Source organism: Rhodnius prolixus, unplaced genomic scaffold (genome assembly GCF_049639745.1).
Source record: "Rhodnius prolixus isolate KJV_2025 unplaced genomic scaffold, Rpr scaffold_7, whole genome shotgun sequence".
NCBI classification, from domain to species: Eukaryota; Metazoa; Arthropoda; class Insecta; order Hemiptera; family Reduviidae; genus Rhodnius; species Rhodnius prolixus.
In genome coordinates, this window is record NW_027411582.1 from 1,820,140 (window position 1) to 1,833,007 (window position 12,868).

The 12,868-nt window shown below is 32.0% G+C and overlaps 1 protein-coding gene across 8 annotated transcripts in view; it reads left to right on the forward strand.

The window, feature by feature from the left end:
- Positions 1–547: 547 nt before the first annotated feature.
- Positions 548–12,868, forward strand: part of NSD (Nuclear receptor binding SET domain protein) — a 33,024-nt gene continuing 20,703 nt past the window's right edge. For 4 of the 8 annotated variants that reach the window (XM_074113365.1, XM_074113369.1, XM_074113370.1 and 1 more), the window contains exons 1-7: positions 1,188–1,330; positions 3,200–3,374; positions 5,084–5,567; positions 7,104–7,574; positions 11,364–11,592; positions 11,690–11,841; positions 12,713–12,822. In XM_074113365.1, the coding sequence (XP_073969466.1) occupies positions 5,283–5,567; positions 7,104–7,574; positions 11,364–11,592; positions 11,690–11,841; positions 12,713–12,822 (1,247 nt within the window). In that variant the 5' untranslated portion in view covers positions 1,188–1,330; positions 3,200–3,374; positions 5,084–5,282. Of the gene's footprint in view, positions 679–1,187; positions 1,331–2,204; positions 2,226–3,199; positions 3,375–5,083; positions 5,568–7,103; positions 7,575–11,363; positions 11,593–11,689; positions 11,842–12,712; positions 12,823–12,868 lie in introns of those variants that run through there. The other 4 variants (XM_074113366.1, XM_074113372.1, XM_074113367.1 and 1 more) reach the window with 4 other exon arrangements.

Consider the following 12,868-nt stretch of genomic DNA (forward strand, 5'->3'; position numbering starts at 1 on the left):
ATCGTATTTTTCAGTAAATATAAATTAAAGGAATTTCCTTTCGAAAGTTTTGAAATTTTTCGATCGTAGTTCATTTTATTTCAACCCTTGAAATTTTTATTTAAATTTAACCATTTGAGTTTAAGTTAAACTGTAAATATTATGTTGAATTGTAAAAAAAAAAATTATTTGAAATCGAAAAGAGCAAAGCTCAATTTGCTTGAACCAAAATTAGTCTCTAGCTGTAAATTAATTTTCTTCGTAAGAGAAGATGCTTCTGCTAAATCGTAAGTCCTAGAGCTACAATAAAAACTTTAGCTTGATTTTTTTCTTTTAATTTATTTTCAGTTATTAAATTTAAGGTTAATGAAAAGTAGAAATCGACATCGTTTGGCAATGTCTTCTATGATTTTCATGTCTTTTTCCCATATTTCTATTAGGTTTGCTTTATCATTTATTCATTGAAACACACTAACCAAATATTAAAGATTTATTTAAAGTATGATTATTTAACGAGAATAAATAAAATATCTAGGATTAGAATATTTTTTTCATCATCGTGATAAAAATTTATTACATTGGTAATTGAGAACCTGAAATAAGCATTAGCAGTTCAAGGAGTAAATGCAGTAATGGTTATGCACAGATTGAAATCATTTGGCATGTAACAGGGATGGAATATGTATGTAGCTTCGATTGGTGAGTATCTTTTCAATAAACTGACACCAAATTATTTTTTTGCATTGCCTCTTTAGTTTCTATAACTAAAATAATCCCAGACAGTGCTTGTACAATTCGCATTTAATTAATTATATGTATATTTTTTTAAAAATGTTCAAGTATTTCATTTCCAAGATTCTGTGCGACAAGCAATATCGTTGATTTTGTGTTCTAGGATTTTCATCCTACGTGGTAGTTGTTTAAAACCTGTTATTAAAATTTATAATTAAGTAGATTATCTGTTGATTGAAACAATTGGTAAGAAATTATATTCTGTTTTTAAGAATTTTGTTCTGTTATGTGGAAGATCAACACTTGAAAGGTTAGGTGGAATATTATTTTATATCAAAAGTACAGATCATACTACTGGTTCCTGTTTGTTCACAGTTAGCATGCTTATAATTAATTAAAAATAACAATTACAATATGTTTTAGTCATAATGTTAATTTTTACCAACTAATAAAGAAATAGGACTTTTCTTAAATTAGCGGGAAATTGTTTCTGAATTCGTTGTTAGAGGGTGCTCTATGAGGAGTGCGTCCGTGTGAGCAGTGTACCTGAGGTGTTGATTGTTGATTCCGTGTGCAATACTAAAACTTATTTATTTATAGTGGATAAAAGTACATTTCGGTAAGAAATTCTTATTTAAATTGAGAAATTGCATATTTATGGTGTTGGTAAATACAAAGTTTTATTTAGAATACTAGGGAACTTGATAAAAATTCACTTGTGGCTACCAGTATCAGAGAACCTTCTATGGAATTACCAATTTAAGAATATTTATTCTTTGAGGTTACCCAAAATACTTAGTGAAATTTAATTTTTATTTTGTAAAACAAATTAGATGATTTTTTTTAATTTTAAGTATTGCCTTTTGAATTGTGGCGGTATGGGTTAGATAACGGTAGATACAAAAGCGTCCAAATGAACGCTTAAACAATTTAGGGGTTTGGAAGGTGTTTTTAGGCTATATTTAATAAAAGTTTTTATTTTTTTATGCCTTATAATTTGCAGTTTAAATATTATTTACATTGTTTTAGTTAAATGTTCAAAAGTATTATCTTTTTGGGTATACTAGATGTTTCTTGCTTCAATTTTTTGTTCTCTCACTCTCCGAGCTCAGAATTGACCGATAATTATAATTTTTACATAACATTTTTATTTTTTACTCTTCATTACACTTATCTGTGGAGTTTATAACTTTTTATTCAGTTAACTTTATTCGTATTTAATAACTTAACGAGTTTGAATACTATTCAAGAAATAAGTGTATCAAGTGTTTGTTATGGAAATCTGTGAAATTAGATTTATTATTTCAAATGTTTATTAATGGAAGGTTAATGGGTTTTTTAAAAAGTTGTTGCTAATAGAATTTTTGGTTTACTTTATAATTTTATTAACTTGTTGGGTATTTCTAATACTTACGTTTACTAAAATGATTAATATTTCATCATAAAGGTTTGATTTGTGATTTTAAACCGCTGTGACAAAGATTGCTTTTTTAAAAACATTCCTTTATTTAACCGTAAGTCTTGGACTGTTTTATTTATGATAAATTTGAGCTTATAATTTGATGTGAAAGTTTAAATAATTTTTAGTTAGTTTATTTTGTTATTTACATGACTATAATTTTGAATCGTAAAAGTATTTTAGTTTATACTTACTTTGTACTAGCTAATCTAAAGTTTAAAGAATTATATTCAAAAAATCAAAACAATTTCTTAATTTCATTTAATGAAAATATTGCTTGCCGAAATATTTTCTTAGTAATAATGATAACATTAGTTAATTTTATTAATTTAGCACTATTAGCTTCTTTAAAGAAGCTTTAAATGAAGTTGCTTACAAAAACCATTTAGTTCTACAGTAGATGTTTGAATATATTCTTCAGAAATTCTTTTTAATAACTAAATATGAATAACTCAACATGTAACCATCTATTATTCAAATATTGAGGTGCGGGCATTAATGTCAAGCACTTTTAATTAATGTAATTATCCTCGCGGAATGCAAAATTGCTGCCTTTTTGCATTATAATGTATATTTACCAAGTCTAGGGCTGCAAGTCGGCTAGGAATCAGCGCCCTGCGACTGGAATAGATTCCGGCTTTACTTTGGGGCCGAACAAATCGCTCTTAAAAAATAATTTTGAGAAATCTCGGAATCTAGGAAGAGTTTAGCATTCTTAATTTGTCTGTTTTTTTTTCACGACCTAGGCTTCCAGATATTTTTTTCAGTGGTTCCTCCTATGAGTTGTAAAGTCTCGCATCTTCCCACAGAATCTGCCCTTTACTTCTAGGCCCACTTTAGACACCTACCAGTGTGAAAGAAATATTGACAGAGCAAAAGTTGAAATTTAAAACAGTTTTGTAAAACTAATGTACAAATTTTACCTTCAATTCATTTTTAATGCAGCGTTATGTTTATTACTTACTTATTCTTCCTATTATTAATGAATTAAACCCCACCTTATTAATTTTTTTAAAATTTCTTTTCCAGAATAAATGTAGAAGTGCTACTTATAACTGCTGTAATAATGAATGCACATTTAATGATCTAACGTCTATCAGATTGTTGTTGGGATTTATATTCAATTGGTTAAAATATATATTTTTTTAATTAAAAAAAATTTACTAATAAACCAGTAAACAAATTTGGATTTGAAGACACTTGTGTGAGTATATTTACCATTTCCTTTCAATTAACACCAAAAATAGATAATTCTGAACTGCTTTTTTTAGTTTCCTCTAATTTTCCGGATAGTTATAACAGAATCCCTTTAAAACTAGGAGAAAAAGTTAATTAGATGTATTACTTTGGTATCGAAACTTTTTTTTTTTTTTGAACAATGATGAAGACTTAATTTTTGAATTATTTCTTAAGGTTGCTACTAATTGATGATTCTTTGTAAAAACTTATTCTATTATTTTAAGTGATGGTAACCCTCAGACTATTTTCTCTATTTTCTATATTAAAGTTACTTCAAATTGTCTCTCAATATTAAATTTATTTTCGATTCACTGAATTCGTCAGATAGCTGGTGTTCAATAATTGTTCCTTTCTTTTCTTGTATTTGAATAATCTAATTGATGAAGTGCCTTCAGCTCTTTCGAAATGGGACAAATTTGCCACACAGTTTTAGTCTCAAATGTGCAGATTTTCTCTTTTAAATCTTAGAAATTCAAGAAAAGATGGGAAAAATGATTGAATATTCGAATTTATTTTTTGTTTGGCCAGTAAAATATATTTGAAATGTCAAGAGTGCCAGAAATTTTGAAAAGAAATAGTCGGGAACTTCAGCAGTACTTCGTGTATGAATGAACACTTCAATTTCTGGTTGTAAAAATTCCTATCTGCGAGATTAAACTATGAACATGTCCTTTGTTTTGGTCCAAGAAAGTTCTTGGGAATAACTTGCCTGACCTATCGCTAGTACTTGCTATAATTGTCCTGCAACTCCCAAGACGGTTATTGTTGTTTCAATGTGCCCAGTCAACTCCAATCAACTCAACACATGGATACATACCATGATCAACCCATGTGATTTACAAAATCAACACCAAGAAACCATATTTTTGACTTAATAAATATCGATAAAATATTTTATTGTGTCTTTTACTAGTTTTATTAATTTTGAAATTTCTGATGTTCATCCTCTTTTCTCTTTAATTCAGCTAAATTTGGTGTATACAGCCCAAATTAGATAAATCTATCTGATTTTTATTCTTGTTAGCCTCTCAAAAACATTAAATTCCATTTTGATTTTTTAGAAAAAGACCTACAAGCAGTGAATAAAACTATATAATTTTAATTTTCTATGACTAATATGTAGTCAAAATATTTGCTTAACTATTTACCGTGCATGCAAAATAACATTTTTAAAGTATTTGAATTACAAATTACTAATTCTTATAACATAACTTAACAACTATTCAAAAAATTAATATTTTCTTCACTATTTTTATATTGTTAATTGTCTGTTTTGTATAAAATTACCAAAAAAAAATCAAGATATGGTGATTGCTTAACTAATCTAGAAGATATAAAAAATGACCAGCTCTCTTTACGAATGTGTTTTGGGGAAGTGGCTCTGTGTGTTGTAAGTTGAATATTTGAGGTATATATATTCTGCTTGATGGGAACTTTTGCAATTAACAACCGTAATTTTGAAAGTATTTGAAAGAAATGGCAGTATTGTTTGGATGGTGATTTAAGGTGCTCTTAAAAAGTGATTTCTGAAAAGGAGTTAGTTAACTAGTTTTTTAGTGAAGAAAATAATATAACTGGGAATATATTTTTCATGTAATTATACAATAAAATAAATAAGTAAATAAACAGTTGTTAACACCTTTAACAGAAACCAATTTTTTTTCTTTTTAACAGCCTATTAATACAAGAATTTATTACATGTACAACAGAGAAAGAAAATATATATTTCTCGAAGAAAAATAAAAAAATCACAATGTGATTTATATCACATGTGTGTATGAAACTAATCGATTTGTAAGGAAAACTTTATTGCGTTGAACAAACTTTCATTGGATGTGAGAGAATACTCAACACAATTATTAAATATAAAGCGATGACCGCTAGTTCAATTAGTGCAACCGAAGAGACCACTGTTACAGAATTAACAAACGCAATGGCTGTTTCAAACGATGAAGAAGATAACGAAGGGCCTGATTTAAATATTAGTAAATTAGTGTTAGTTAACAATGTCTACAGTCAAGAATGGAGACGATCTACACCATTGAAAACTTATAGCAAAAAGACGGCCACCAGTACTCCAAATATGGCCGCTGTAAGCCGATATGGTCGTTCGCATAAACCTAGAATTGCAGATGGTTTCCTATCTACTGATAAGAAGGTAAGGAAATTTTTGTTTTTTTATATTATTCCTGTAAATGATTTCAAAATATTGTACAAAGTAAAAGAATATCAAAGGAAAATCCTGTTTTCTTGCTTTCACTTCAATTCCCTGTTTGAGACTCTTCCTGGAAAAAGTTTAGGGCAGTTCTATGCGAAGGGATGCGAATAGGCTCTGATAATAATCCCTAGTCTAGACTATTCTTCATTCCTATTTTAAACAGAGCTCTGTCCACTCACGCCATTCATTTACATATACCATACTTCTTAGATCCCTATAAAATTCCTGAAGGAAACACGCAGTCCTGCTATGTAGAACAGTTAGCAATTTAAAAGAAACCTAGAGTTTCTTGTAGCGTAATGAATAGAATGAAAATCTATAAGTTGGAATTGGCTGCCAACGTGTAGCACCTAGGATAGTTATGGAGAATTCTTATAATGAGTTTCTTGTATGTAACCGCAGTTAAGGCAACATAAAACTCCAAATAAAAATGTGGATAACATGAAATAATAAAATGTGGATATCCTCCTTGCACTCAACTTTTTTTAAACTGCTAATTTTTGTTATAGAGATTTTTTTTTTTTTTTTTTTTTAATAATCAAAGTTATAATTAATATAACTTTGATTATATTGTTTAAAAAATCATTAATACAATAAATTAATAATGACTAACGTACGTCTTGGCCTGGCAGATGATAGCCTTTGTAGGTTCTGTCAGGAAGAGGAAGAAACGGCACTGCATGTGTTGTGTCAGTGTGAGGGGCTCGTATGGCTAAGGATGTTACTTCTCGGGGAGGAAAAACCAAGGCCTGAGAGCTTTACCCAGGAGCCACTCTCCAGAATTAAGAGTCTGATTAAACGGACGGGTCTGGAGGGTGAGCTCTAAAGCCGGGGAGCCACAATAGATCCATAGGGGTCGCGGTGGCGCAGGCCTTGAGGCCACCCTAATTTAATCTAATCTAATCTAATGTACGTCTAAAATAATAGCAATACATTAATTCTGTACTGATACATAAATTTGAATTAAATGCAGTGATGTATGATTTATTGACAAGAGAGAGATGCTTAAGGTTTTACTAAGCTGATACCCGCAAAAAGTAAATTTCCCTAGGGAACTGTTTTAAATAAAAGTGAAAAGTCTTTATGTGTACTTAGGGAAGGAAATTTAAAGAAAATCATTTTATAGCGTGCGCATACTCAATCAAACCAATAGTCTTCAGGGGCCCTTCGAGCCTGTACTTCCGGTGACAGTCCAATTTTATTTACCAATATTTTTTCTCCTTCCTTTCAAACACTTTATTAGAGGGGGAACTTTTTACTTACTCAATAAGTGGGGAAGTTCCGTATTGTTGCAGTTCCTTTACTTAGAAGGGAATGTGTCCTTCAGAAGGGTTCTATTCAATTAAGTCTGCAGGATTCCCTACATAATTACAGTGTCTTAAAGTTCATTTTTTACGTTATAATAAGAAATATTTTCATTCCTTTTTTTCTTGAATATATTTTTTTTTAATTCTTGTTAATTTGTTTTACGCACAGGTGAGCCAATATTTGAAGATTGATGCCGACAATCAGTTGCATTATTTCAAATCTAGTCCATATTCAGTCTACAGGAGTCCAAATAGTAAAAGTACTTGTAGTTCAATATCATCGGGCAGCAATAGCCAACAATCATCGCCCAGAAAACGGGGTAGACCTCGTAAGATAAGAACACTATCTGATTCTGGCATCGCCAATGTCTCAACTGGTATAGCTAGCGAAAGTATTAACAGCAGCGATACGATCAGTACTACTACTACTGCTACTACGGTTGTTTCCACTGTTACTACAAAGAAACGATTCAGCGTTGGACATAAACTACCGGCGAATACAACAACAAGTTTACAACCACCACAACAACAACAGCAACGATTTCATCAACAACATGGAGTCGCTGAGCTCAATGTGCCAATACCAACTTCTACGCAAACTTTACCTATACCACCAGAACTGATGGACCAAGCGATATTGGTACCGATATAAAAGAATTTTTAATTGGGCCAGGGAAATAAGTGATAGATTATAATGTAGTTTTTTAAAATACTTTAAAAAAAAAAAAAATTATTAACATTATTATTATGAATTTTATTATTATTATCTTTCTAAACCACCAACAGTTGTAGTCGATTTTTGTGGGTACAAGTCCGTCAAAAGTTAGCCGGTCGTTCAATCGCTCAGACAGTGAAGTTCCCTTTGTAGTTTCGAACATGCACTTGTTAGAATGATTGCCTAAATTTTAGTAAAATATTCCAAATCCTTGCACAAGGAGGGATGTTAAGTATTTGTACAAAAATATTAGCGATTCTGTCTGTATCTCGATCTAATGTTGTTAGTTACACGTGGCTGGTAGCTCTGTCACTCTCACATCATACACGGGATCTGCATCTAGTTAGTTATTAAAAGTAATTTTCTAGGCTCAGCAGTCTAACTGTTGCAAATTCCACCTTATCCTCTTTATATGACACATAGTAAAACAGACCTGCTAACAACTACTACTACTACACTAGTCTGGATTGTCTTTCCTTTTTAAAATTGCGGAACACATTCCACGTGATATTTTTATATAATTTTCAAAATGTAATAGACAACATTACCCTCTAATTACTCACCAGTGAAAACGTAATGCTCCAGACTCGTATACCTCCATATTTACGACCTTTACTTTGCTCTGTATGTTCGGAGATTACCTGATCTCCCAGAGATCTTGGCACCCTGAAAGAATTCTAGCCTAACAATACGTATAGTAATCTACACTATCTCTAATACTCGAAACAATAAACAAAAGGCAACTGTTTAGAACTTGAGTATACGACCTATATCATTCATTAGCAACCCAACGAACAACCCTTGCGATACTTATGAAATTTTTGACGGAGGTGTACCCAAAATTTGCACGTGCAACATCTCAATCTCAAATTTACAAAATGAATGGTCTGGATAATTTCGTTTCATTTTAAAAAAATATTAAGTCATTTCTTCCCCTGGCTTTCTTAAGTAGATTTATTTTGAGCTTATATGAAGAAGCTTTTAGAGTTTCTTTTTCTTTTTGTTTAAATAGAAAATAAAGCTATTTATTACCTTTTATTTTATTACGGCTGACCAAAAACGAGAAAAATACGATTATAGTATTTTATCCTTGACGTTAAGCGGAAGTTAAAGTTTTCAGCTGTGATTGATAATTCTTGAAACAAGTTTGATATTTCATGTTATAAACTTTTTTTCTTTTTTTTAACGGCATTAACTTTTCTGATTGGTTAGCAAGTAAGCCATTGCTACTTACTGGATTTATTGTGACGTCCATAATTAGATGATCTTTCAGAGCCCTTTCTGTTTAATTAGACTTACCGAGTCTGCAGAATCTTCTAGTATAGCCTTGAAGGGATCAGATTTTTTCTTCAAGAAGAGCCAAAAGCTTTAGGTAGTATTCCCCTTTAAAAATGTGCTCCCTACTTGGAATGTTAATGTGGGGAAAGGACATAGTCTTGAAAGGTCCCACCATGCCACTTTAGGGAAAAGGTACTTCATTTCACCTCTAATCTGGACCTACGAAAGCCTTTAAGTGCTCTAAACCTACCTCTTCTATTGCTAAATATTTCTTCTCCAGAGATCTGCCCAGGGGAAAAACGTTGGTGTGACCATCCATAAGGTCACTGGGAATAATAATAATAAAAACAAGGAGTGCTTCTGCTTTGAACTTTTTAGCCGACCCTATCTCATTTATTGCCCACCCAAGACATCCCTAAATTAGTGAAACAGTTAATAAAGTTTGATGTTTTTTTTTTCTCGTAAACGTTCAGAAAGTGTACTCAGTTTTGAGTACTTCTTCAAGAAATCTTAGGATATAAACGTATGTTCTTATTAATCTAATCGTAATCAGAGAGTGTTGAACTATTTTTCTGTTTTCTATTTCAAACTTTTTATTTTTATTTTTAGATAGGCTTAAACCGCTTGGGTTCTGACTTTCATGCTCAGTTCATTTTGTTAGTCGATGTCTCTATGATCTAATTCTTTTTGCGTTTTTTCGGATTGTGGGCCATTCCTGGAATGTGTTATGGTTCTATTGTGCATCCAAAATAGTCGAAGTCAAGGCAGATTGTACTCAGCCCCAGTATTGCTTCTTTTTTAACCATTGTCCACAGACTAGATCATTTTTTTGTTGTTGCTAGCTCATTGATTCTCAACAATTTTCTGTAGGCTAAAATTTATAAAAAGTTTTTGAGCAAAATTTCTTTTTGGGAAGTACGTCATTATTTAAAAACTACGTATTTTATATTCAAAAAACAAATTTAATGTTGAAAGGAAGCTTCTATCTTTTACTTTCTTTTTCATCAGTCTTTTTTTCTTATTTATTCTTCGAATTTCTCGACTTTTATTTATAATTATCTTTCTTAACTGCATTGCATGTTTAAAAAAGCTTTCAAACAAATTTCATATCGCTTTTGTAGTTCCGATAATTTTAGTGCTTTTGTTGTTTTTTTTTAATAAGAAATAACTATGATTTTGACTCATTATTTTCTAATACAAATTCACAATATTTAAATGATTATTCAGAGTTTGGGAATGCTGCGTAGCTTGGATTTCCTGGTTTAATCTTCATGTGAAGTGTTTTTTTCCAAAAATGTTTCAATTATTTTTTGGAAAACTAAGTATGTAATACGCTAACTAACTAACTAAACAGCTCTACAGCCCATAGTGAGCCTTGGCTTCCCCAACAGTGCTCCACCAGTCCTCTCTACACATGGCCCTTCTCTTCTAGTTCTCCACCTTTAGCACTCCAAGGTCCCTTTCAACATCCTGAAGCCAACGTCATCTAGGTCTCGCCCTCTTCTTCTTCGTACCGAACACGTCTGCAAATAACATTTTCCAAGGCATTCTGTCCTCCGCCATTCTCGCAACATATCCCTAGCCAATCAATCCTCCTCAACTGTACAATATCACAGATCCCTGTATATAACTCATACAGCTCTTTATTATTTCTTCTTCTCCAAGCACCCACCATCCAGCACGGGTCCAAATATTCTTCTTAATATTTTTTACGCTCAAATACCTTCAGCGAGTTTGATTGCGCTAGCACATAGGGTCCGTGTTTCTGCAGAGTATGATGTTATGAGCTAGTTCCTATAAATAAGGTTTCTACGACAAAGAAGGTTTTCTTCCTTTTAAAAGTGTAATTTACGAGCCCATCATTTACTCCTGGTTAAGAAGGATTAAATGTGTAAAAAATACCAGCTTTGAAGAAAATTCTCGATCAGAAGTACCACTTTAATGATAACTTTTTTTTTTTCTTTCTTTTTTTAGATTTCCATGTTAATGGCTACGATTTTCAATCTCACTCTGGGAAAAAATTAATCCCTTGCATTAACCTGCTTAGAATCCATCGTACTCGCAGTACAAATTAAGTACAAAATGCAAAGTACAAACATTTAACGCAGGTTTCTTCCATTCACCCTGTTGCCCAGACCTAGATCTCAAAATAATCCTATAAATTGGTCACATCAAAATTGGGTTATGTATTGCGTTTTCAGTTTTAAGGTCGAAGAATGTTGTCATATAAGCGGCTTCATTTTTCCTTCTGAGGAATAAACCAGAAAATCTAAGAATTCCTGAAAAAACATATTATACGTACAATAAGTTGAAATTTAATAATAATAGATCGGATTTTCATTAAAAATAAAATAATCTTTTATGATTATAATTTTAATTTAATTTCTGAAGCAAATAGAAAAAGTAATCAAAAATGTTTAATTAATTCTTACATAGGGCTCTTCAGACATTGAAGAGAGCGAGGAAATCCTGACAGAACTTGAAGATACATTAGACCTTGATCCACTGGATACCAGTCCTGCAGGTACCACCGTTGAAATGGGACCAGATGGCCAGCCAAGATGGATGGTAGGAGATCTGGCTTGGGCTTGTGTCGGCGGTTTCCCATACTGGCCGTGTACCGTTACAAGAGATCCTTTTGAAAATGCGTTCACAAAATTGAAATGTAATGCATTTAATTCCTTTGGTTTTTTTTCTTAATTGTTCATCAATGAAATGGTGCTTATTATTAATTGGATTTTTGGTATTCCTGCCATTTTCAGTTATTGGCAAGTTCAGACAGGCAAGAGATTTGATACATGTAAGATTTTTTGGTGATCATGGAAGGAGAAGTTGGATATACAAAGGGAATATTTTACCTTTTCAAGGGCTTGACGCATTCTTAACTCTTGCTGAACAGAAATGTACTCCAAAGGTAAAAAAAAAAAGGTTTTTACTATTATTTTGTTCTGTTTTCTTTCTTTGTTTACAACAAGAACATTATTAGTTCGAATTTTTTGTAATTATTACTCAAGAAACGACTGCGTTAGTTTTTCGAAATCCAATTTTCATTGGAAACATATTTTGAGATACCCTGAACATTTTTAGCGAATGTTTTGGAGGTTTAAATGCTGTAGGTTTAGGCATCCCTTGCCAGTAATTCTATTGTTTGGTCAAAACAGATTCTTAAGGATTGGTTAAATAGTCCGCTGCAACTTAAGAACTAGAGGGACTCTTGTGGCACTCAAATGTTAGAGCACACCTCCTCAAGACCTATCTGATTAGATTTGGAAGTCTAATGTTAGATAAAATCTATCCTGGGCAAAGTATTAAGATATGAGTTTTCCTATTCCAAAGTCTGAGCCAAATCTGCCCTTCACAATGATACAATACCCGCGGCGAAGCTTCTTCTTTTTTTTTCTCCTGTCAAAAACCAGTAGGCAACACGCAACAGGCCCAAACGATACATATGCTTCTTCATTCTATACTGTCTTGTCAAATAGGTCTTTGATCGTCCAAAAAACATAGTGGACTTAGACACCTACAACTCTTGAGGTTTCTACTCTCATTCTTTGATAAGATTGCACCAGTTGGGGCATTTTGAAATGCTAGTATAGGTTAGGGTCTATAAAGGCTCCATGTATCCCTCTGGCCAGGCGATCTACTTGCCCCTAAGTTCAATCTATGATTAAATTAAATTGAATTTAAACTTTGTAAAGTTAAATGGTCAGCTAAATAGAGAATGTTATACATTATAAGATTGAATTCAACCTTTGTAATGTTTGATCTGTAATGGTTGTTTTCAGATAAAGAAGAAATTTCCCAAACTGTACAGATCATTTTCAGTCACCACTTCTGTAAGGAAAGCGTGGCAGGCTGCTGTTAGCGAAGCTGAAAGTTTGAAGGAAGCTCCGAGGTTAGTAAAATTAACTTTACCTCTTTTAGAAATTAGCCTCAAAAGG